The sequence below is a fragment of the Syzygium oleosum genome, unplaced genomic scaffold (assembly GCF_021117445.2).
Source record: "Syzygium oleosum isolate NSW1041296 unplaced genomic scaffold, Sole_v2.1 Sole_v2.14, whole genome shotgun sequence".
Classification (NCBI taxonomy): domain Eukaryota; kingdom Viridiplantae; phylum Streptophyta; class Magnoliopsida; order Myrtales; family Myrtaceae; genus Syzygium; species Syzygium oleosum.
The window spans coordinates 7,217,918-7,241,997 of NW_026607498.1; the positions used below are offsets into that span (position 1 = coordinate 7,217,918).

Sequence of the window (24,080 nt, forward strand, 5' to 3'; positions counted from 1 at the left end):
GGCCCCCCCCAAAGAGCACCTTCAAAGCGTCTTCGATAAAGAACCCCGGAGGCAAGTTGGGGGCTCTTGACAGTCGACAATGAGGAGGCCATGGAGGGTCGCGGTAGTGGACTGGATGGCGGTGTCGAGAGTGGAGGCAAACCCGTCGTGGGGGAGGACATGGCAGAGGGCATCAAGGAGGCCATGAGTGGACATCTCAGTCTTGGTTGTGCAAAATCCGGCCACATCCGAATCATGTCCAATCCCGTGGAAATTATTTACTCGGATTATATCCGGATAATATTCAGGTTTTGTATTAACCCAAACACCGAATAGAGTAGAAGCTATCTTATATTCGGTCCCCCAAACAAAGCATAAGAGCAATGAAATTAGCTCTCGGGGAGACAGACTCTGATGCATGTCAAATCTAAATGACGTAAAGCATGATTAGCTATACCAAGTTGGCGCTCTTGTTGCCGTACCTGTAAATCATGCATCAACCTAATAATCTCTTTCAAGCGGCTCGGTCCGACTCCTCTCACGAGGATCTGCTTTGGGCTTAACGCCGTTCACGTGATATGTACCAAAACAAGATTCTTCTTACGATCATTGCGTCGATACTCACGCGTCTTGTCAAGGTCCGATGCCCAAAGGAACGACAGTTGTGCGAAGGGAGAATTGTCTGCTGCATCATAAACCATCATCACCGACGTGCGATCTCCTCTTCCAGACCCAATCATCAGTAGTCGGGCACCATTCTCGAGACACAAAGTCAAAAGCGAAGTGGCTATGTATTGGTCCGATCTCCAGCCATATGGCGACAGGGATCTTGTAACTACTGCTGCTGCTGCAGCCATGTCAGTCTCAAAACGGGAGGTGTTCACATGGCGATACCCAGCACCAGTATATTCTCTCACCCCACGTTTTGATTCCCGCCCCGTCTTTACTAAACATCTCAAGGAAAAAAACACATAAGGCAAAGTAAATGATTAACTAATAATTGTACGTTGGACAGGCACCTTTCTTCTACCCCCCCTGATAAAGCTGCTTTGCGGAGATTCTGTTTTGGAAAAACACCACGGTGGGATTGACAGAAGAAGCTTCACCTGATTTAATTGCGGTTAAATCATCTTTAATCGAACTTTAATTGATTCTCTTGGTTGGTAAAATGGGGCCTCGACACGCCCTTATCTATGGACACTGAAAACATTGGACGTACTAAGCGGGGGACCCTTCTTTCTATTCTCGCTAACTTTTGTAAGGATGATGGGTTTGGTCTTTGGACGCATAGATACCGTGGAAAAAATTTCTTCAAATCAGGAGAGGTGGGGTGATCGTTGAGAGAGTCCAAGTCCAAACTCGTCAAAGTATCCAATTTGACCCACTTTCACTTGAAAACTTGAGCCGATGACTATGACTATGACATATTAAGTACTTTACATTACATCGCATCTTTGATGTGGGACTTTTTCCACTTAATACGCTTATACGTGCACCTCAACACTAGTAAGCCAGATGCCTAGCAACAAAACTCTGTGTGCCTCATTCGATTTCCATATGATATTGTAAGGGTTGTTTGCTTCTGTTTGCGCTATGAAGCTCATCCCCCCATCCAATGATATGTAGTAAAGAGGTAAAGCCCTAAAGTGATGTAGATCGCTTTGCCCTAATCATCTTCAGCGCGCTCTTATTTTCGACATTTAGCTAAACAGAGTTTCACGTTTTACAGTTGCATTAGTTATTTATCTGTACAAATACACGAAATTTGCACACAGAAGCATGTTAATTATAATATGAGGAAATCGTCCTTTTATGGACACTCGGCTCCACATGTACGTAAGCACGGATATTAAATTTGATAAAATAGAGACTAAGAAGACATTAGTACATCAGAAAATTCCCAAACTCCATTAAAACAATATTTAGAAATACTGCTTTGTTCAGAGTATCTTAGACTCGATTTTCATTGAACAGTATTTTGAAATTCCTTCAAGAACGTGCAATCCGTGCCTAGAAAACCAAAGAAAGGCTCGTCCGGGGACATCTACTTGAAGCCCATGTAATGATATGATGGTCATGATTAGGGCACTTTGTAATCTTCCTTACCAAAAGCGGCACAGCTTCTGTTCTTCTTTTCCACGATTTCTAGCTACAAGGTCTTTATCTCCGAACTATTTTCTCTGACTTTGGTGGCGAATAAATTTATAAAACGTGTCGCTACAATCAGCTAATATACATTAAAAAAACATACGGTCATGTCCTTGCCCTAGAAAAGAAAAGAAAAGAAACGAAAAATTAGGGTTCTATCAATTCATGCATGCATGAGCTGTAAAGAAAGACGTCATTGTTCTCCATATACAGAGAGAATATCGGATTGCTCAGCAATCTCAGTCAACAGCATGTTGCGTGATTTTCATGTTCAAAACAGTGCACAGAAAGGAATCGCAACGAATTTTCAAATCGCGGGAGACTCATCAGCATGCAAACTTCATCGACCAAGTGTTGTCGATTATTCAAATATTTTCAAGCATGAATCATGAATTATGCACGAGAGATTCCTTTCATCGTCCAAAGTCAGAGATAAACAAAGCTTTTGATCTGTTGCGAGATTCGGAGTTTCTTTCTTTGTCCTGGCACGCGGTCTCGTTTGATGTGAAAAGCTTCCGAGTTCAATTATTTACTCCAAAACTTTGGAGTGATTGATTCAGAATAAGGATGCCACAGTAAGATCAATAGATTCTTTCGACATGTAGACCATTACTGTCCGAGTAGGTGGAAGCACGAAATCTTTCGGAAATGATTGCAACAAGCACAGTGAGAAGTAGTAGAAAAGTTAAAAATGGTTTTTCCAAGGTTATGTATGCACTGAGCTGTAAATTTGAGAAGACTTTGCACTCTCTTTCTTGGAAACTTACCTTTAGGAGCGTCTCTTTTATGTGAATGAAGTCCTTGTACAACCCTCAAGGGATGCTTAAGCGGTTAACATACTTGGCCTCCTTCATTCATGTTACTTGCATGTAACTCAGCAAGGCTTGATCATCATTCGAGATCGAGTAAACTAATTTGGAGCGATCTTGAAGCTACTCAAGCGAGTATTATGTCAAGTCGAGCTAATTGAGTTCAAGCTTGACAAGCTCACCACTTGATGAATTCGAGTTAAGTTTCAAACATCAAATATATTAGTCGAGTCGAGCTCAAGTTTGAGACTTTGTTGGGTCGATTTGGCTCGATCTGGCTTGATCAGATCCATAAACTTGTGTGCTCCACTAATTACCTACTATTTATTAGATGAGGGATTGTCACATTCAATACGGGATTAGTCGGCTGTCGATGAATGTTGAAGATCCCGATGCCATAAAAGAAAAAAGAGAGAAGTGGTTATGCTACAACTTTTGGGGCAGTAAAGTATTCCTAGTAATTATTGGTCCCAATATCGATGGAATGTGTCCAAAAGAGCGGAATAATTCCACTTTAACTTTGGGCAAGGCATTGGTTGTCATGCAGCAGTAAATATTCCTCGTGTGGTTGGGATGTGTGCAAAAGAGTAAAGATAAACTCCCCTTTAACTCTAGGAAAGACTTTGCTTGGCATGGAGCAGTGAATATTCCTCCGTTTTGATGGAATGTGTGCAAAAAAGCAGATAATTTCCCTTTAGCTGGGGGCAAACACTTGCTTGCCAAGCAGCAGTAGATATTCCTCCTTATTCATGGAATGTGGATGTGTGCAAAAAGGGGAGAGAATTTTCACTTTATGCAACAGTAAATATTCCTCCTAAGTTTTCTGGGTAAGTTCTTTTGGTACTCTCGATTATTATGATTGTTGCATATAACCACATGAACTTTTTTCTATTACCAAGAAACCTAAGCCTCATTGTTTTTAGGATTAATACCGTGAAAAACCCCAAACTGATACACCTGTGATAAATCTATCAAAAACTAATTTTTTGACTACCAAAAACTCCAAATTGGTATATCTGTGACAAAAATATCCTAAACTAATTTTTTGATTACCAAAACCCCAAACTGATATACCTGTGATAAATTTACCTACCGTTAAATTTGATTAATACCACAAAAAATCACAAACTGGTAAATCTGTGACAAACAGATGGGTAAAACTCTAAACTGGCACATCCGTTAATTGCCATGTGTCATTCAACTTAGTAATTTAATAGTAAAATTTAACGGAAACTAATGGAAGGTAAATTTATCACAAATGTACCAGTTTAGGGTTTTTGGTGGTCAAAAAATTAGTATAGGGTAAATTTGTCACAGATGCACAGGTTTGGGGTTTTTTGTGGTATTAACCTTTTTTTTTATCCACAATGTTGCTTCCTTTATTTTTGAATTCTTTTATTGTCACTATATTTGAATTCAATAACAAAATTAGTAATGTTGGAGAGTTGCTATTTTTCTATAATTAAATATAATTTTAATTTTGAACAATGCGGATCGGAATGAGATTTTGGAATACTATCTATCTGATAACTGTCCCGAATTAACTTTTCCTTTTTTATCCTTCGATTATTTGCAAATCAAGGACTTAGAGAGGATATGGACATCTCTAGTTCATGAACTTTTACAATTTGCACAATATCGTCATTGGATTTTTTCTTTTGTTCAATGTGATTCTTAAACGATATTATTTTTTGTTCATGTTGGTCATTTGCAGAAAAAAATGGAAGGAAATGCTGATGTGAACCCAAATTCTATTAGGTTGCGCTAAATGCAAAGATGGCATCTGATGTTGCATTTTGAAAACATAGAAAAGTTACAAACTACTAAAATTCGAAGACAAAAAATTTACAAGTCAAGATTTGGGCAACGTGGTGGTGTACTCTTGATCTCCGATGAGATCACCACCCTCACCGAAGAGGGTGGCGACCGTCACCACTTGGGCAACCTATGCTATTAACGGTAGTGGGGGTCACGACCCGCGTCAAGATCAGTGATGAGGATTACGACCCTTGCCACCACTCCTCGACCTTGTAGACAACTGTTGACCTAGATCTGGACGAGGGCCGAGACCACTGTCGTCCCGGATCAGGATCTTAATGGAGAACTCACCGCTGCTTCCCCTTGCTCCCTTTGATCTGAATGTAGTGCGCATAATTGAAGTCTACGGTGCTGCTGGTGTGACAATGCGAAGAATAGGGCTTATTCTTACAATTGATTTCTCCGCGGATGCCCATCCTTAAGTCAGTGCTTATTTAGGTTCCGTTTGTTTGGCAAAAAATGTGACATTTTTGGAAAATGTTTTCCGGGAAGTCATTTTCCTGGAAAATAGCATAATTTTCCGGTGTTCGGCGGCGGCGGCCCCGACAGTCGGCGGGGAAAGGAGGAGGCTGGCGAAAAATGTTTTCCGCTTTTCAAAAGAGGAAAACATTTTCCTTACTTTTCTTCATGTTTTCACTCATTGAGAGAAAATGTTTTCCGGGGTTAGTTTATTTTCAGTCCCCGAACACCGGAAAACCCGGAAAATACTTTCCTGGAAAACATTTTCTGCGAAACAAATGGAGCCTTAGACACAATGAGTTTTACTTCTCATGTTTTCTTGAAAAATTATTTTGAAGCGGACAATGAGATTGTGTCTTCATGTCCCACGAAGGGTTTGCAGATCGATTAGGTATTCTTGAATCCGGCGACGGTCACTAGGCCTTGTCGATGCCGATGTTTGGGCGACGTGACCGCATTGCCAACCAACCCAACCCCCTCCGACTAGCTCAGCCCCTTCTGCCTCCCATTATTTCTCTCTCCTTTCCCACCGCGGCACTTATGGCGTAGAGGTGTCAATTTGCCGATGAGGTGTTACTGACATGGAAGATCTCGTCATTAACGAAAGCAGTAACATGAATGAAAAACTACACTATTTAGGAACCTAATCAAATTAAAGAAAAAATTCGGGAACCACATTGCACAAATTGCAATAATTCCAAAACTAATGGCGTCTTTATCCCTCGAAACTACAATGCTCCTTATTGGAAGGAACTCAGAAAACATCCCTCCAACAACAGAATCCCCACTTCTTATAATGCAAAAGACAGAGAGACAGATCCATAAATCCCGAATAGAAACGTCCGAAAGCAACACGACCTAAACAAGGAAAGGGTGAGTCCACTACCACCTCGAGTTTGGAACACCCAAACAACTTTAACTTCACTGTCTAATCTTGTACACATCCGAATCAGGGGATGAGCACTTCACTTTCTTTCCAGCTAATAACACTTCCAATACTGCCCAAACCAAAGAGCTAATCGACAAAAACCAAAGCTTATTCCAACAAGAACAAGCGACGAGGACATACACTTGGAGAAGTGCTTTTCGATCACCACAAGCGGAAACGTCGCTCTCGCATAAGCATTCCACATGTGTTTCCATGAGATTGGAGGTTGTTAGGGCATAGTTCTTGTTTCTTGAACTAATAATTGTTTCTTTGGCCTCGAAGTCTAATTTCTTGTTGAGGGTATCTGGAAAAATTGGCAAATCTCTTTGTTGTTGCCCACGAACGATAGCGACATGCATCCCAAATCCGACCACTATGGACATCGGCATGACCTCAAAAAAGATTGCTTCTCATTCAAATCACATAGCACCTCTCCTAACTACCATAAAAAAAGATAGAAGTCTAATAAATTATTGCATGTTAATAACAATCTCGTGCCCTACCATTTCATGGACTCTCTTCTCCTAGCAAATCTCTAGTTTGTCTAGTAATGATAGTATAGAATTACACATCATCCATATCATTCGGGATGCTAACGGGTGGTATCAATTTTAAACACTTCATTTTTATAATAAAAAAACTGTATACATTGAATCTCGAACCATTATATTTTTTGGTTGTCACTAATCCAACTTGTGAGATATCGGGCAATTATATTGCACAAACGCGTACCTCTTTCTACTAATTAAAACATCGTAGTCTGATATCATAGACTAAATTTTATCATAAAGTTTCACCGATTGCCCCTAAAATATTTGCATTTGCATTCACACTTCACATTATAAAATAATTTAGGTGTACAATAATTTTCTCTCTCTCTCTTCACTTTTCGCGTTATTATTCATATGGCCAAAAGAAAGGTAATATTACATCATTATGTATACGCATACATTTCTCCACAGGTTTTATATCTACTGTTTTACAAGATTAAATTCCAAAGGTCTCCCTAAAATTAAATTTCTGCATTTCATATAACTTCTTTTTTGTCTTTCAAATAAGAAGAAAATATATTATTATCATAATCACTATACCATCGAGGAGATTGACAAGCAACAACCGCCATCTTTTTATTATATAAAAGGGAAGATGATCAAATGTTCCCTTGCAACTCGTGTGTCAAACAGGCAATTAGTAATCTTTTGTTAAAAGATGATAAAACTTGCTTTTGTCACCTATACTAATACGTAAAGCAAAGTCGGTAATTTCATTAATTTCGCTTCATCTTCACATTGCACAACCGTCGAATCCGTAATAAGTTTTCATAATATACGATGATATCATCTCCAAATTAATGACGAATAAATAGCACATTCATATTTATGTATGTGAAATTGTGGCACATGCATTATTATAGTGTAATCATTTTCTCTTTCTTTTCTCTTGTTCTCTAAAAAAAATGACCATGCTAGTATCTACATCATCGAAATTACGTGTCCATAGTGAAAGGATTAATTGCATAATCGCTCGTGCTAAAAGGCCCAATTGCTTAAATCGAAAATTTATTATCTCGATCGCGCAAGTGTTATAACTTTCAAGGACCGACCCCCGAAACACTCCGTATTTTATAACTAAGAAAAATAAGAATCCTTTCAATAAACCCCCCCATCAAAAATCTAGACACGTTTTGATTATTATTTTTTTTTTTGTGGAATTGCTAATGAAATGATAAAGGGGCGAATGTGGGGATAGGGTGGTGAGATGTCAAGTGCGTCAGGTGAGTAAAACGTTAGTTGCTCCGTCAATTGTCAGCTGAAAGATCATCATTAAGCATGGAATTTCGTGAAGTAATGATAATGATTGGGGCTTGGACGGAGAAAAGACCAACAACAACGTAACGAACTTCGCAGTGCTTCCATTAATATTCAGATGATAATTTTTTTTTTAAGAACCCAAGACGAAAAAAAACAAAACATTAACTATAGGAGATATTTTTCGGTGCTCTTGAAACGTGATGATTTTATCCGCCCGAGTCAATCACTACGTGCCAAATAAGACGATCCCAAAAGAAAATAAAGAAATTTATATTGCTCGATGCACTGCGAATGATTCGGACGGATTAAAAAAGCCATGTTTATGAAAATACGTCGGATTTTCTCGCAAAAATGCAATTATCGTTATCGTAATCATAAGCATCACCATTTGTAGGGCAAGTGGGCTCGAAGTACATGTCGGTAAGCAGCATCATGTGTCTTTCACTTATGCAAAACCCATCATCATGGCCATAAACATGTGGTGCGCAGTTGGTGTAGTGACCAGGTTAGTTAAAAAGAGAAGGTGTATTAGTCAATGAAAATAGAGTTTACTTAATGCGTCCTATGTCACGCAACCGGCTTTACATTAATCCTAAATTCGAGAGTATGTATCTCTAGAGAATTCTCAAGGTGATCACGGATCTTGTCATTGCATTGGAGACTTCATTGGTCTTAGGATAGCGTCCACTCATCTCCCAACTCACTCCTCAAGTAAAAAAATGTGCGAAATTTCACTTCAATTCATGCGGTGAAGAACATGTGAGTCGAGGAGATCATTGGGTGGGGTCGGATCAGAGCGGGTCCGATCCCGAAGATCGGGTCCGTCGTGTTTCGTGAACCCACATTTGTCAAAAAATACATACGAGAACTTTCCGGCCGAGCCAAAGATAGGAGGACCGAGTTTTCTCGTATAAGAGTATATTGTACAAGCCCAACTATGGGCAGGCCGCACGCCTATCGATCTCTGCAGCGGGGTCCGGGGAAAGAATAGGAAAGTATCAGGTAAGGACTCCGGGTTTTTTCCGGCAAGCCACTGCCATATGTAAACTGATTCTTTAATTTAAGTTGATGGGAAGAATTATGCAAGCGTCCATTCCATTACCGTCGTGTTTCCCGTGAAACCACAAAAAACCTCTTATATCATGGGAAAAGAATTCAGGTAGGGTACCAAATTTGACCATGTATACAGTGAAAGCTACTTATGACAAACTACAGCTCAACTACACGCGTGGCCGGTTCCTAATGTTTTTATATATGGAGAGAATTTTTGTTTTTATGACGAGAAAGTCAATTTAAATAAATAATCTTTGATCCACGAATTATCTCCACTAATTTGTATATCAGGTAAGAGACAAATAAAAACAAATCTATTATTTTTTTTGTCTTTTTGAGTTATTGATACCATTGCTTGCTTACTTAGCAAAGCACAAACAAAGACTTCGTTTTCGGGATTTTTTTTTTCTATATAATAAAAATCATGGCATTAGTTTATTTACTTCAGAATAAATAAACAAATACCTGTTTTACGGTTTACATTGACTTGGGAAATTCTTTCAGTACAATTTATAAAAAGGATTTCGTTATAAAGTGCCACAATAGCACTTGTTAAGCAATTAAACAAGTCATAATTTGCACGATTGATATTTTGAAGATCGAATATTTTCTCGTCAAGTACACTTAACAAGTGCTTGGGAAATGCTCGGTCAATAAGTCCCCGCGAAAATCCGGAGACTTATTGAGCACGTTACAGTTTATTTCTATGCGGCCAAATCTTGATGTCAACTAGACTGACCTTTCCCTCAATATTTTGCAAGTATTATTACTAAACGAATAGACGTTTCGGTGATTTTAGACGATCCAACACGAAAAACAAAAGTAGAACAACGTCAATCCCGTCAAAGTCGGCTACCCGATGCAAGATGCCAAACGAGTATATAAGAGAGCGACGTAATTTCTGTGGATAGCTACGTACGTTAGGCTTCGATGGAGACGTCGTATGCTACTCCACTACTACACTCGTTCAAGTTCGATGGCTTTTTGCTTAAACAACGTCGACGAAACCCTAATGCGCGACAAATTCCAAGCTGTTTTCTTCCCTTGATTAGATTGTATTTTGCCAATTACACTGTCTTTGACTTCGTTGAGTGGGTAGGGTTCGTATCTGCTGACGTCGGGATTCACTAAATAATTCCACATGTTAGGAGCAAATACGACATTAATAAGGTGCAAGTGCGACATCAAGCTCACATAGATAACAGACTTTAGATGAGCGAATCCTAGGGCTAATGAACACTCTTCTCGATCGAGCGATCGATGACACGTTCGTTCGATGGCGTGGGGATCTTAGCAAAACTTCTTTAGTATAATTTTTTTGGTACCCTTTAATCCAATGATAACAATGTTGACACAGAACAGGTAGGTCGTGTTGACTAATTGGGGCGATGTGTTGAAATTGCTTCCGTGTAATGGCGGTAAACATAAGCAAAAATCAAGCACCTTCCTCATGCACGACGTGGGGCTTACGAGGAAAAAAGGGAGTTGGGGTTTGCAACATTTCGCACCACGACCTACACCGACGCTAGAGACAAAAAAAAAAAAACAGAGAAACGAACGATCTTCTTCAATTTCCTCTCGCCAAAATAGGCAAATCCCTAGGGTTAGAAAGGATTTTAACCTAACCCTGATTCCATGCACGAAAGGTCTTGAATCGAGATCAAAAGGTCAAAAACCCGAATGCATTCTTCAAATAAGGTTTGGGATTTTTAGTACATGTTGGGCTGTGGTTCATACTTTCCATCGACAAGAAAGCATGGGGTCCCGCTCTCTTATGAGCGGGTAGAGATCGGGGGGGCCGCCCCGGTGGGGGTTGCAGGGGGCAGCGCCCCTGTGATCAGAAGACTTTTATAGTTTGAGCTCGTATTTTGTTGGTAGTTTGAGCTTAAGCTCATGAATAGCTACTGGAAGCATATATATATTTTCTCTTTCTCTTGTAATTGAGAGTGATGTAACAGAGAGGTGGGATGTGCTAATTATAGTGAAATCCTCTATTGGATATAACCCTAGTTTAACGGTAAATTAAGATAAAACCTTGTGTCTCGCTTTTACTTTCTATTTCGTTGTGTTTGTGCCTCCAATCCTAACAGTACCCATTTTCTCCACCAGAAATATGGATAACTTTGGTTAAGCCATATGAGCTCAGTTACTGATATCATTCAGTGCTTTTATTTTGATTTTTGTATGGCGTACTGGCTTTTGTCATTGCACAAGCTGGTTCAATCCCTTCCATCAGCAGATGCATCTTTTCGTGTGTACACCACATCTGCTAAGAGCTTTTCAGGGTTTCTTAATGCAACTCTCATTTTAATGACAGGTTCCATTGGGAATTCATGTACATACTTGAATCTCGAGTAGCAGATGAAAGCAATCTTAAAAAAAAAAAAAAACAGAGAGAAAGAGATTTTTGGTGATACTCTCAATATGTGCCTTGGGCCACTACTTCTCCTTTTAGTTTCTTGAGAAAGGCCAAGACTGCTACTTTTAGTTCATCCTAGTCCTAGACACTAGTGGTTATTGGTTAATAATAGAAAGTTTATGAGACATTCGCCTATATATGCAATACATGCATTTTATGTCCTCACAAATCATTAAATGACGTGGATCCTACTAGCTTTTAACATAGGACGACTCAAAATGACTCGGGGTACACATAACCTATCGTGAAATAATATTGAAGTTAACGGATCTTGCAATTCAAGTCTAACTCGAGAAGAAAAAATTACCAGAGAAGTTAATGAGAAACAATGAGGATGCTAGAGATTTATGTGATTCGATCCGACTGTCAATATATACTATGTGGGAAGAGCCAATGCAAAGTAATCCACTATGAATCCGGATAATTATAGAGTCGCAATCGCTCCAACAGTTTCTAATCCTAAATTACACCAAAAGTAAAATCCATAAATGTTATCTCACAATCTCTCACAGAAAACTCAAATCCGAAAACTCATAGAAAGAAAACCCCAACACTCATCTTGTTTTCTCTAATTTGTAATAATTGAGCAGAATTCTGTTTTTACTTGTTCTTGAATGACTTGTCGACTTAAACTAGGATACCTTGATGTTCTACCTTTTCATCTTTGATCCAAGATCACATTCCACCAAAATGCTTGGAGATAAAGTACAAGTCAAAAGACATTCAAAATATCGGCCTGACTTCTACCGGGTTGGGTTTCATATATAAACTCAAACTCATGATAAAATTTAACAATTCTTTAGCTTAGCACGATGTTTGTAGCCAAGTCATGGTGTTTATCATCTATGGCGGCTCTCCAAACGTCTCGACAGGCACCCAACTATCACATACGTCTTTCAAGCCCAAATTGAGCTTGTACTTGTCTAGAAGAATGAACTCAATCCACATGTCCGTAGGATTCTCTGTCGGAAGAATTTTTCCACAGTCACATCTTCTCCTGACATGTTATTTTTGACACAGAAATATTGGTCACCAATGATCTTGATTCTCCAGGAATATCTTTGGCTTTCACTGAACATAGCATTGGTCCGATGTCCCATACCAACATCACAAACCAAATCCTCACACCGTCTCTTCAAACCCTTCCATTGTTACCATGTTTCTGCGTCGATGAAACCACTGTGTCTCTTAATAACTTTTCGAACTCACAACACATGTTACAGAAGTAAAGGTAGAATTACTCATAAGTTGACCATTCGTCAAGTTCCTGTGTGACCCGGGTTTGCAAACCCAATTATTACCACACTATCTAAACTGCATCTTCTGAGACATACCTCAATGTTTGTCAACCCCAACAAAACCAGGAGGATCCACTTCAAAGCATCACAATGTACACCTATATAAACTGTTTACATTCTCCTGACTGCACGTGAAAGATAAGGTACGGTACTATCCACATCATAATCAAACAACCCACAGTAGTAGCATGTAAAGAATGGGACAAATGCTTTAACTTCCGTCCAAGTACACCAAGACAATCTAAACAACTTATAATATGCGGCAAGTTGGGTTACTTACAAAATTTCTCAATTCTATGATGAAGCACCTCTAGGCTTTCCTCACATAACTCTTTTAAGTCACTCACAACATTCTAGCAATCTTTGCTCTCTATATCTCCATACTCGGAATTGTTGTAACTACACCCACATTATATATCTCATTATCTTCTTACATAGCCTTTGCGTTGCCTCAACACGTTTTTAATTCTATATCCATAATATATTTACTAACCTTGCCAATCAAATAAGATGCAAATTGCAATTACAATAAGATTTTCAAGAGTCCATAATCTAGGGAATCGAACTAGCGTCTTGCATCTAATCCACAACCACAAGTCCGTTCCTTAACAATGAAAATACACGAGACGGCTCATCGGTTCATTGAGATCTTTTCTTTTTATTATTTTTGTAGTATTTATGTACATGTCATTATGCGGTAGGTTAAAATCGGGGACTCCAATAATGTCAAGGGGGCACAAAAGTGTGGTTTAGAGAGAGAGAGAGAGAGAGAGAGAGAGAGAGAGAGAGAGAGAGAGAGAGAGAGAGAGAAGAGGGAGTCTCCACAAAGCCCATCATGCCTTCCCTTCCCCATGGCGACCTCGAAAGCTCAGTGTCCCCGACCCCATCATCATCACCATCCTCTCTCTCCGAACTCGGTGTCGTTGCGGGGTTGTTGCACAAGCCAAACGAGCCAAGGTTTTCCATGTGTGTGTTTGAGAGAGAGAGAGAGAGAGAGAGAGAGAGAGAGAGAGAGAGAGAGAGAGCAGGGGACAGTGTGGTAGTTTCGCAGGGGCTTTTCAAATAGATTTTAAGGTCGAGTGTCATAGTTTTTGGATGGAGCCCTGCCCTCCTCTTTCAGCTTTTGTTATTTGTTGCTTCTTGTAACGCATTTTTGGGTGGTCCAGAAGGATCGTGGGACCCCATGTTTCCTTTGTCTCTGTTCAGCATTACATCATGAGTCTGATACCGAGGAGAAAGCTAAGATACTGCACCATGTAACCGCGACTATGGCGATGAAGTAGGTTGATTAATCGCTTTCTTTTGAAATGTCGTGGGGGCTTCAACTCGGTACATTCAGCAGTACCATATTGTGTCTGTGTAAGATTCCTCGTGACGTGTTGCATGGACTTAGCTCTATCGATTATAGCAGTATGATATGATGCTTTGTTCGACAATCAGTAGGTAAACGTGTAGGAACTGGAGATTGATATGCTTTGTTCTGCCTTTTGATTGCGATACACGCTCACTTGCTTACCCTAGCACAAGAAACTCAGTTTCACAACATTTCGACGTTATTGACGGGCGATTCTTTCGATATACAAAATACTTTCGACATGTTGAAGCCCACGAAAACAAATACGAAAAAGATTGGATTTTTGCGCTGTGATATATAATATATAGGTAGTGAATCTTGCATTTAATCATATATATGTGCACTTATCAGTTTTCCCTTATACTTGTTTTCTGTGATGAATTGGCAGTACAGCTTTATCTTCATGGCAGTGAATCGCAATAAGATATTTTCTAGTTCCAAATCTTTTAAGAGTCAAACATTTTTCATTTCGGAAGGGACAGAGTGGATTTACAAAATCGATTTACTAAGTGATGTATCAGACTGTGAATGACCATTTAGATAAGTGGTCCATATGTAATGACCAATAAATAAATCTTTAAAGAATTTCAAACATGAATTTTATGTATTGTTGAATAGTGCCGACAATAGAAATAATTGCATCTTACCAAACATGACTTTAGATTTTCTATCTTGACTGTTTTCGTGAGCAGAATAAGTAGCACACCAAACATTTGACACATTAAGTGTATTTTTTTGACTTTATTGAACACTTTGAGACAAAACTAATTGATGTTAACAAATGGATTTTATCTTATTAGAGTGCTAATGGCTAAACACTTAGATCCGCAACATTTAATTAAGTTATCAAACGGGCACCTTACTCAATCAATGTAGTCATGATAGCTATAAAAAAAAGATAGCCTTTATATGGAAATTATTATTAGGTGCATTCCATTTAATAGACTTAAACCATTCAAACTTTAAAGGACAAGGATCGGGTCCAACTATACCAAAGCTAATACATACGATTCTACTTAATTTCTTAAATGTTATTGACCTAATCTAACTTTTAAATTCTCTCTCTCTCTCTCTCTCTCTCTCTCTCTCTCTCTCTCTCTCTAGCTAGGTGGTTGGCTCTTCCGGAAGCTTAGACACCTTAAGTACACAGTAGTGACCAATCATATTCTAACTTTTCATGCAACTTTGGACCCTCTTGTGCCCTACCACCATTATAAATTATCATGGCTGCATTACCCTTTACGCACAGCCTTCCACCTCCTCTTTCCCTCTCTCTCTCTCTCTCTCTCTCTCTCCCGGTTCGTCTCTCTTCCATCTCAAAGGACAAGTTTTTCGCTTTTCTCTTCCTTTGTTCTTTTCTTACAGAGTTCCTCATACAGAACAGAAATCTCCACGCACACAACACTTTCACTCCACACGCTCTGAGCATACAGCTTGTTAATTCGGTCCTTTGGCGTCAGAGAAGATGAACCTGTCCATCAATGGCCAGTCTCAGGTGCCACCAGGGTTCAGATTCCATCCCACTGAAGAAGAGCTCTTGCATTACTACTTGAGAAAGAAAGTTGCCTATGAGAAGATCGACTTGGACGTGATTCGTGAGGTTGATCTCAATAAGCTTGAACCATGGGACATCCAAGGTATGTACATACCACATCTCTCTCTCTCTCTCTCTCTCTCTCTCTCTCTCTCTCTCTCTCTCTCTCTCTCTCTCTCTCTCTCTCCTTGTACCGCCAAAATTAACTAAATTTTTTTCTTGGTTCTGCAGAAAAGTGTAGGATTGGATCCACCCCGCAAAACGACTGGTACTTCTTCAGCCACAAGGACAAGAAGTACCCTACTGGGACGAGGACTAACCGGGCAACAGCTGCCGGGTTCTGGAAGGCCACGGGACGCGACAAGATCATCTACAGCGGGTTCAAGCGGATAGGGTTGAGGAAGACGTTAGTGTTTTACAAGGGACGAGCTCCACACGGGCAGAAGTCGGATTGGATCATGCATGAGTATCGGCTGGATGAGAGCACACATGACCCGAGTGTAAGTCCTTTTGAAGTCCTGCTCCTGAAGTGAAATATTAGCATTAATTGGTACAAAGTAAATGAATCAATCTCTGAAAATTACTCTTCAGAGCTACGCTCTTTAGTGGTCTCCATGAAATTGATGTCGAGCCCGGCCAAAGAAAATATTTGACCAATAGAAGATTCATTTTTTATGGAGTTATTTGAGCTTTTAAAATATAACTTAAAGCTTAACATACCACTCACAAGATTTATATTGTCTATCCACTTTACGCGTGGAATGACACATTAGCCGAGCTTATGCATATACTTAGAAGATATCAGAAAGATGTTTAGATACGCGAATGCATCATCTGAAGCATTATTTGTATGAACTGTTCGTAAAACTCTTTTGCAAGGTTGATCTTGGAGAGAGAATGACACCATTTATGTTAAAGAAATCCAATCCAAAACCTTAAATTATTTTTACATAGATGATGGTACGCGTATACTTGGCATAATCAATTACCCTTTTTTTTTTGCTTTGTCCACCAAATGAAAACATGACTTTTTCTGCATCAACTTGTTGACAGAAAAGCATCACATCATGTAAATAGAATAAAATGTCCTCACATAAATCAGTCACTCTCTACTCTAATGCAGTCAAACGCACAGACGCGAAAATCAAAATTATTTGGCCAAACGTTATAATCCCTTGTATATCTAAAATCCAGGCTCTGAGTCCAGCTGGAGATCCATCCCCAGAAGAAGGGTGGGTGGTGTGCCGAGTGTTCAAGAAAAAGAACTATCAGAAAACCCTAGACAGCCCCAAGAGCCCATCGTCTTCGACCTCCATGGACTCAAAGGCCATGCAACAGATGCTCGCCGCCACTGCCAATGACGGCGTATTGGACCAGATACTCTCCTACATGGGAAGAACGTGCAAGGTTGAAAGCGAGACTCCCATCAAACTCAATCTCTCCCCCAATAATTACAACCACAACAACAACATCAAGTACTCCGTTTCAAACACCGATCTCCTGCACGGTAAGTTCATGCATCTCCCGAGGCTTGACAGCCCGAGCCTCCCTTTAATCCCTGCGGCGAGCTCGCCGTTCGACCACCAAGACTGCTCTTTCAAGCTGTCTTACCACACGCTGGACGAGATGCTCGCCGAGACCTCTGGGCACCATGGGATCGGCAGGTCTTCCACCCCGGATTGGGTTGCCGTGGACCGGCTGGTGGCATCTCAGCTCAATGGCCAAGTTGCCGAGACGCCGAAGCAACTCTCGAGCTGCTTCAGTGACGACCCCGGTTCTGACGTCGGTGGCCTGAGCATGGATGATGAGGTGCAGTTTTCTCACATCAAATTAAACAACAAGCCTTCGAGTCAGCAAGGTCTGGAGATGTACGTCTGCGAGAGCAACGACTTGTGGAGCTTCACGAAGTCGGCGTCGTCGTCATCAGACCCATTACGCCATCTGTCAGTATAACGGAGGTGCTTTGAGATATATCATATTAAAACTTTAGTCGCTGCCTAATTCCTAGGGTTTGATATGTTGTAACCACAAAGAGAAGGGACGACCTAGGTTTATGAAATATACAGGTTACGTACATGCATGTAGTGAATAAAAAAAAAACGAAATCAATTCTTGGCAATATATAGACATACACATATATATTTACATATTTATATATCTTCGTACGTATGTGTAAATTGAGATGGTGGGGCTTTGTCAAGCCCATATCTTTCCACAATGACCAAATATCTTCCACTCACCAACCGATAACGATTTTGCACATGGGGCTTCTTTTCAAGCTAACATTATCTTCCCACGAGCAATAATGAGGAATTATTGCCTAAGGATCAGTAGAGTCCGCAAATCATCTATTTAGCGACCGCTTAAGGTTTTCTTCAATAAAACCCTCGTGAGAAAACAAAAAAGTACATTTCCGTCCAATACGATTAGTGCAAAAAAAGCGATGATACAATTAATAACAAATTGAGCTGTATGCAATCACAATCGACTGAACAAGTGATTATTGACTTTTCTGAATATATCGGGATATTCCTCGTGTGGAGGAAATTCAACTGCTTTCCTCACTGATTGAGTCCCACTTAGCATAAAGGAAAAAACTACGAGTTTCTCGATAAGTATGAGTACAAGAGCTTGAGCTGGGGTACCAAGTTCCTTTTTCCTAATATCAATCATTATATGAGCTTCGTTATTTTTCTCTCTTTTGTCCGTGGTTGTGGCCCTTTCTTCCTCCTCAGAAAAGGAAAAAAATCGTTAACCCATCGAAAAGATTGACAAAGCCTAATCATGGCGCTAAATTGACTTTGAAGCAGAAGCTGGGTCTCAGACATCCCCCACAGACATTTAACATGATACCCACTTGACATGGTCCAAACACCAATTGGTAAGATGTCATTCGAAGAGTATCAATCCGTTAATGTTTTTCTAGAAGAGGGAGAGAGAGAGAGAGAGCTATCTCACCTAACTTTACCTTTGAATATTTATAATAGAAAAAAAGAAAATGTTGTGTGGAGAGATTCATTGTTCTAGGAAAAAAATTTGAATGTTGTTCGCCATAACAGCACGAGTATCACAAAGCCAAAAACTTTACCATCTTTTGTCTTGTTCGGAGTGGGGGGGATTCAAGATTCCTTCCCCTTGTTTATGGGTCAGGGTGATGGCTTCTTTATATAATTGACAGTGAAATTTGTGCTTAAAGTATTTGATTAGCAATTAAAAGATTTTGGAACCGTTTCATTATTGCAGAACTGGGGAAACTATGATCCTTCGTTAAAGTCTTTAATATGTAGCTTTTAGCCATCCGACTTGGCCAAGGAAATATCAGCTATAAACCTATGACCTTAATGGGTTTCCTATAAATATTGTAAGAGTGCCTCAGGACACTTTTTAAGTGATTTATTAACAACTTTCTGCGATTTTCAATGGGCTATCCTTTTCACCATTTTATGTGTTGTCAAAATCTTTCCATGATACCATATCAATATGCTTAACAAGAACCCCGGGATTGGGGCAATTAATTGGGCGTCGGGGGATTTTCGGCTCAAGCATTGGAGATCGCACGTTTAAATCGTACCAACTACCTGCAAAGTACTATCGATTAAGGTTTGGCAATTGGCAATCAATTGTTCAAATTCTCAATTCACATGTCGAAAATTCCTTATCTCGAGAGGTTGCCACCTCCCCAAGCACACATGCGAACGCACACACAAATTGCTGCAACAAAAGGTTGCAATTGAAGGTTGTGACGTGAAACCAGGTCGCCTGAGGCCAGCGACCGTTGCAACTTTCCTAGGTTGGTGGCGACGATGACCTATAGCAATAATCAATTAATCAGAGAGAGAGAGAGAGAGAGCAATGGTGGAAGTAGTCAATGTGTCGTACAGACGGTCAAGTGATAGTGTTAGTACAAACTATAGAGCTAGGATTGCGATCGTCGACACCACCATAGTGCTTAAGCAACAACCATGGTTCCTAGTACATTATTAGCAAAGAAAATCAGATTAGGTTTGTGTACGTGGTGTTCCTTTTGAAACACCGGGGGTCAGGTACACTGTGGATATCTCGATAAAAAGTAAATTAAAATGAGGACCTTTAGATAAAGGAAGAACCGAAGTACAGAGGAATAAAGGAGAATTTAAAACTACGAACAGTAAAAGAGAGATTGATAAAGCAGAGAACGAAAACAGAGATTTTAAATTAATGCTTCGTATTGATTTCTCCCGTTAATGATTTACAAAGAGATGATGGGTTTATATACACTTGTAGAGAATCTGTATAACAAAATTCAATTGAAGTTTGAATAAAATTGAATGAGTTATAGATAAAGATTTAGAGATATGGAGAGGAGCCGGAAGTTTCTCGCTAAACCTATTCTGGTGGAACTTCTTGCTAAACCTATTCTGGTGGAGATGACTCTGACTTGTTCAACAGATAATATGGTCAGGTCTAGACCCTTAAGTTTTTCTTTCTTTGGCTGATCTGTTTATCTTCACATAGGGACGTTAATAAACCAATTTCACGTCTTTAAATTTAGAGGGTCTCGGTCGTCAGCCGAAACGTAAGTACACTAGGTTCCAACTTGAGAGTAGGTCAGACAATTACACTCATCTATAGATACATGATGATAAAAATAATAACTAAAGTTGACAAGAACCCTTCTCTTTTCTTAGTATGGAAAAAAAGACGTTGAATAGTTCGAATTCGCGGGATGTTCAGCGTCTAATCGTTGAAGCGGCCACGAAGCACGCTTGACATTTCGAGAGTGGTGGCAAATAGCTAGCAGTTATGTATGATGTGGCAAATAGTTAGTAGTTATGTATAAAATATTTTATACATAACTACTAACTATTTGCCACCACTCTTGAAATCCACAACTTCCTCATGCTTGAGAACGACACTTGCGTCCGCAAGTTGGGATTTCACGGGCGAGAGGCGCACAAAACAAACGAAAACATTAAAAAAAACCCAAAAAATAAATAAAAACCTCTACGTCTAGTATTATAATGAACTTTATATCATAGTTTTTTTATGTGAATCAAATAACGACATGAGATTACAAAATGAAGAAATCGCTTTCTTAATTAATTCATGGGCTTTCGTAGATCTCCATGCATGATCCTGAATTGACTCGTTTCTACGTGATTGGCAATACGTTATTACTATGTTCGTTAACAAGCGACAAAGAGGCCAATTTACTAAGATTACCATGCAGCTGATATCTTCACTCGATGCTGATGTATCAACCAATCATTGATCGATGGACAAACGTCTCTAGCAAGTTAATATCGAAAGCGATTCGTCATAAGCTCTAATACGATTGCTACTTTTTTTAATTTTATCTTATATTTTTGTGTATATAATAAATGGCCAAATGATAAAATTAAGTCTCTCCTATCCCAATAAACTATCGTTGTATGCGGAAAATGAGGGTCAAAATAAATAAGGACGTCGGTCTTTCTCTAATGATTATGTGTTAGTAGTAGTGCCAAGGGTATTTTAAGTGTGTTATGAAGCATGCGACATCTGACCCGAAAGGCACATCATGTGACATCTCTTCTACGACAGAAAAAAATCTACATATTTAAGACTAATGAGGTTAGTTAAGCCAAAATTATGATTAGAAGAGACAGGCTCGATGATATTCAATTAATGAATTTATTTGTAAGAGGGGAAAAAGAAGGAAAATTATGAAAGACACGAAAAGGTGGAGACACTTTTGATATGCCTCGCCTTGCCGACTCCCCCTTTCTTGACTCGATTTGTAATTTTGTATAGAATCATTGCACGGCTTGTTTCTTTCTCACTGACGTCGATTGCAGCTTTGAGATTGATTAGCAATAACAGGCGTTTCAGCTTTAAATTGCGGTATTAGACAGCGCCAAAATTAGGGATAAGTGATTCCAGTTTCCATCCAAATTCCACTTAGAACCTAGAACCTACCTGTCAAAATATGTTCTCTAATTTTTTTTAATCGGGAACCCATCCTGCATACCCAGAAACCTGGAACCTACCCTGTCATAGGTTCCAGAGTCTACCCAGATTTCACCTGTACTCTTATTTGAATGATTATAGTGAATCATCACTTCTAATAATTACTATTTGTTACAATCCACTGATCACAACTCATATTTATACACATGAAGAATATGAAACATTGACAAAGTAAAAGTCTCAATCATGAATATTGCCGGAAATGGAAGTTCGTGCTAGTGATTTCAGATTACATGAAATGCCATAGGATTGCACGAAGACATAGAATAAGAAAAACACAAAGACTTACGAAGACTTGTTAACCTGAAATTTACCCGTCGAAATAAGTTTCCTAATTTTTAGAACCTGGAACCTAAGTCATGCTCACCCCCATTCAAAATTCACCCCTAGCTCTTATCATCGACGAAGATAGGGGGAGGGGGCGGTCATCGAAATCTATCTATATAACAAGAAAATAGCGATGCATTTCTTTAAAAAAATTGTTGGAAAACTTACCTTTGAATTTGTCTTTGTTTCCGGATTGCCAAGAGACTACAAATCCTTTTATCTTTTCCATTTTTTTCTCAAACCGGGAGGGCATATTGTTTTATTGATCGCTTATTATTGCAGCGCACTAGAAAGATTTTTCGTTTGGCCAAGCGCGAAAAAAGAAAAGAAAAGAATATGGAGTGAGGGTTTTACATAAAATACAAAAATATAGCACATGACAATGTGCAGACGACGTTATCCATATATACACATGTAACGATAGCATTCCATGGAGTCAAAATTTGTCGGGGCAAATCGGGACAGCAATTGCTGATTTATTGGCACGACATGATCTTTTCTTTGACCGAGGTAGAGAGCACTTTCGTCCACTTTAATATCAAAACCCACTTGATGGCTCATCAATGGCAGCTCCAAAGTGGCTAACCCTAATCCACGGCAATCAGATACAAAATCTTTGTCCTTTTACACGATGTTCCTCACCCTACGCAAGTCGTTTGCCTTTCCTTTTCCCTCCTCCCCTCGTTTTGGTGGGGCTCGATCGATTATTCGCCCAAAATAACACGGGTCTTATCATAAGCTCCCCGTGCCGTAGGTAATGGACACAACATAGGATCAAGTCATAATCCTCGAGGAAGGATAAAGAATCTTGAATGGTGCCATGTCGTCCCGACTACTTAATCCGACGTATAGTTTAACTCCAAGGGAAAAATTACCCATTCGGTCTTGGATATATTTTGCGGATGTCAATTTAGTCCTAAATCGTTGCGCAAAATTCCAATGTTGCCTTTTTGGTCAATTTTTACCGGAAATCGATAACGTGGCAATCCAGTCATCGCTGGTTGTCTTACATGGCACTCCGCCACTTCAGCGATTTCCGACGAAAATTTACCGAAAAGATTACATTGAAATTTCTCGCAAAAATTTAGGACTAAATTGTTAAAATTGAAAAGTTTAGGATTGAATTGTCACAGGTGTACCGGTTTGAGGTTTTTGGTGGTAAATTATTAGTTCAAGGTAAATTTGTCATAAATGTACTAGTTTGAGGTTTTTCGTGATATTAACTCTATTTTTTATTGCCAAATTCTTTTTGGACCACAAGGATTTGTTTGGTAAGAAGAATGAGAACGATTGCAAACTTTTGCGTACGCCACGCTCATGCCCGATTAATTTTCGATTTCTTGTCTGATGACACGATGAAATCGCCATTAGATTAATCACTTTAGCGTATAGAGAAATAAATTATTAAGCATTATCGTTTTTATTTACCCCTATACCCGTTCTTTTCCCGAAAAACAAACATTGAATGACATTTTACTGTTCCTTCAGAATTTAGAATCGAACATTTGTTCAAAATTTAGAAAAAGAATGTGCAAGAAGGATGAGGTCAGCTATTGCACTGTAACGATAATTAAGGAATTGCATAGTAACCTTTTGTCTTTTTATCCTTTTTCGTTGGCCAATTATACCCTTTTTTTTTATCCTTCTTAAAGTGAAAATTGCATTACAATATTAAATCATACACGGAGGAGAATTAAATGAGAAAGCATAAAGTGAGACAAAACACACTTTTTGCTTTACTGAATTTATAGTATTATTTTCTGCATCTACGTGCACTTTTAAGCTCTGGACCTGCCTCCACTTGAAATTCGATCCGCATGTATACATTATAGTCATCATAAACATAGAGTTGCGCTGTTTAAGTGATGCGCACCCATTCAAAAGTATTCATGATGAGGGTTAGCTCTATTGTGTATTTGTAGCTATGGACATTTTTGCATTGGTAATTCTTTACATTTTATTAGTGTGTGTGGTGTGTGTAGGAGATGTACTCGTATTTCTTGTTTCATTTTTCTTAAGCAAGGCGATGACTCGATGATTCTACTGGAGTTCATTTGTTTTCATGCCACATCTTGGGACTTGGCGTTCGAACCCTCGACCTCTTCTTTCCCAAAGAACAGAGATGCCGCATCTCACAAGAGTCGGGTACTCAAAG

General features: G+C 39.3%; 1 protein-coding gene across 1 annotated transcript; it reads left to right on the forward strand.

Moving 5' to 3' along the window:
• Positions 1–15,324: 15,324 nt before the first annotated feature.
• LOC115691282 (NAC domain-containing protein 43-like) lies at positions 15,325–17,765 on the forward strand. Its single transcript, XM_030617882.2, has 3 exons — positions 15,325–15,713; positions 15,842–16,110; positions 16,805–17,765. The coding sequence occupies exons 1-3, from the start codon at positions 15,542–15,544 to the stop codon at positions 17,561–17,563; spliced, it is 1,200 nt and encodes a 399-aa protein (XP_030473742.1). The 5' UTR covers positions 15,325–15,541; the 3' UTR covers positions 17,564–17,765.
• Positions 17,766–24,080: the final 6,315 nt, after the last annotated feature.

What these genes read in the sequence shown, in the direction of transcription:
- LOC115691282 (XM_030617882.2), top strand. Translation starts at nt 15,542, where the DNA reads ATGAACCTGTCCATCAATGGCCAGTCTCAGGTGCCACCAGGGTTCAGA. An exon ending in TGAACCATGGGACATCCAAG is followed by an intron (nt 15,714 to 15,841) that starts GTATGTACATAC and finishes TTGGTTCTGCAG; the next exon opens with AAAAGTGTAGGATTGGATCC. An exon ending in AGAGCACACATGACCCGAGT is followed by an intron (nt 16,111 to 16,804) that starts GTAAGTCCTTTT and finishes TCTAAAATCCAG; the next exon opens with GCTCTGAGTCCAGCTGGAGA.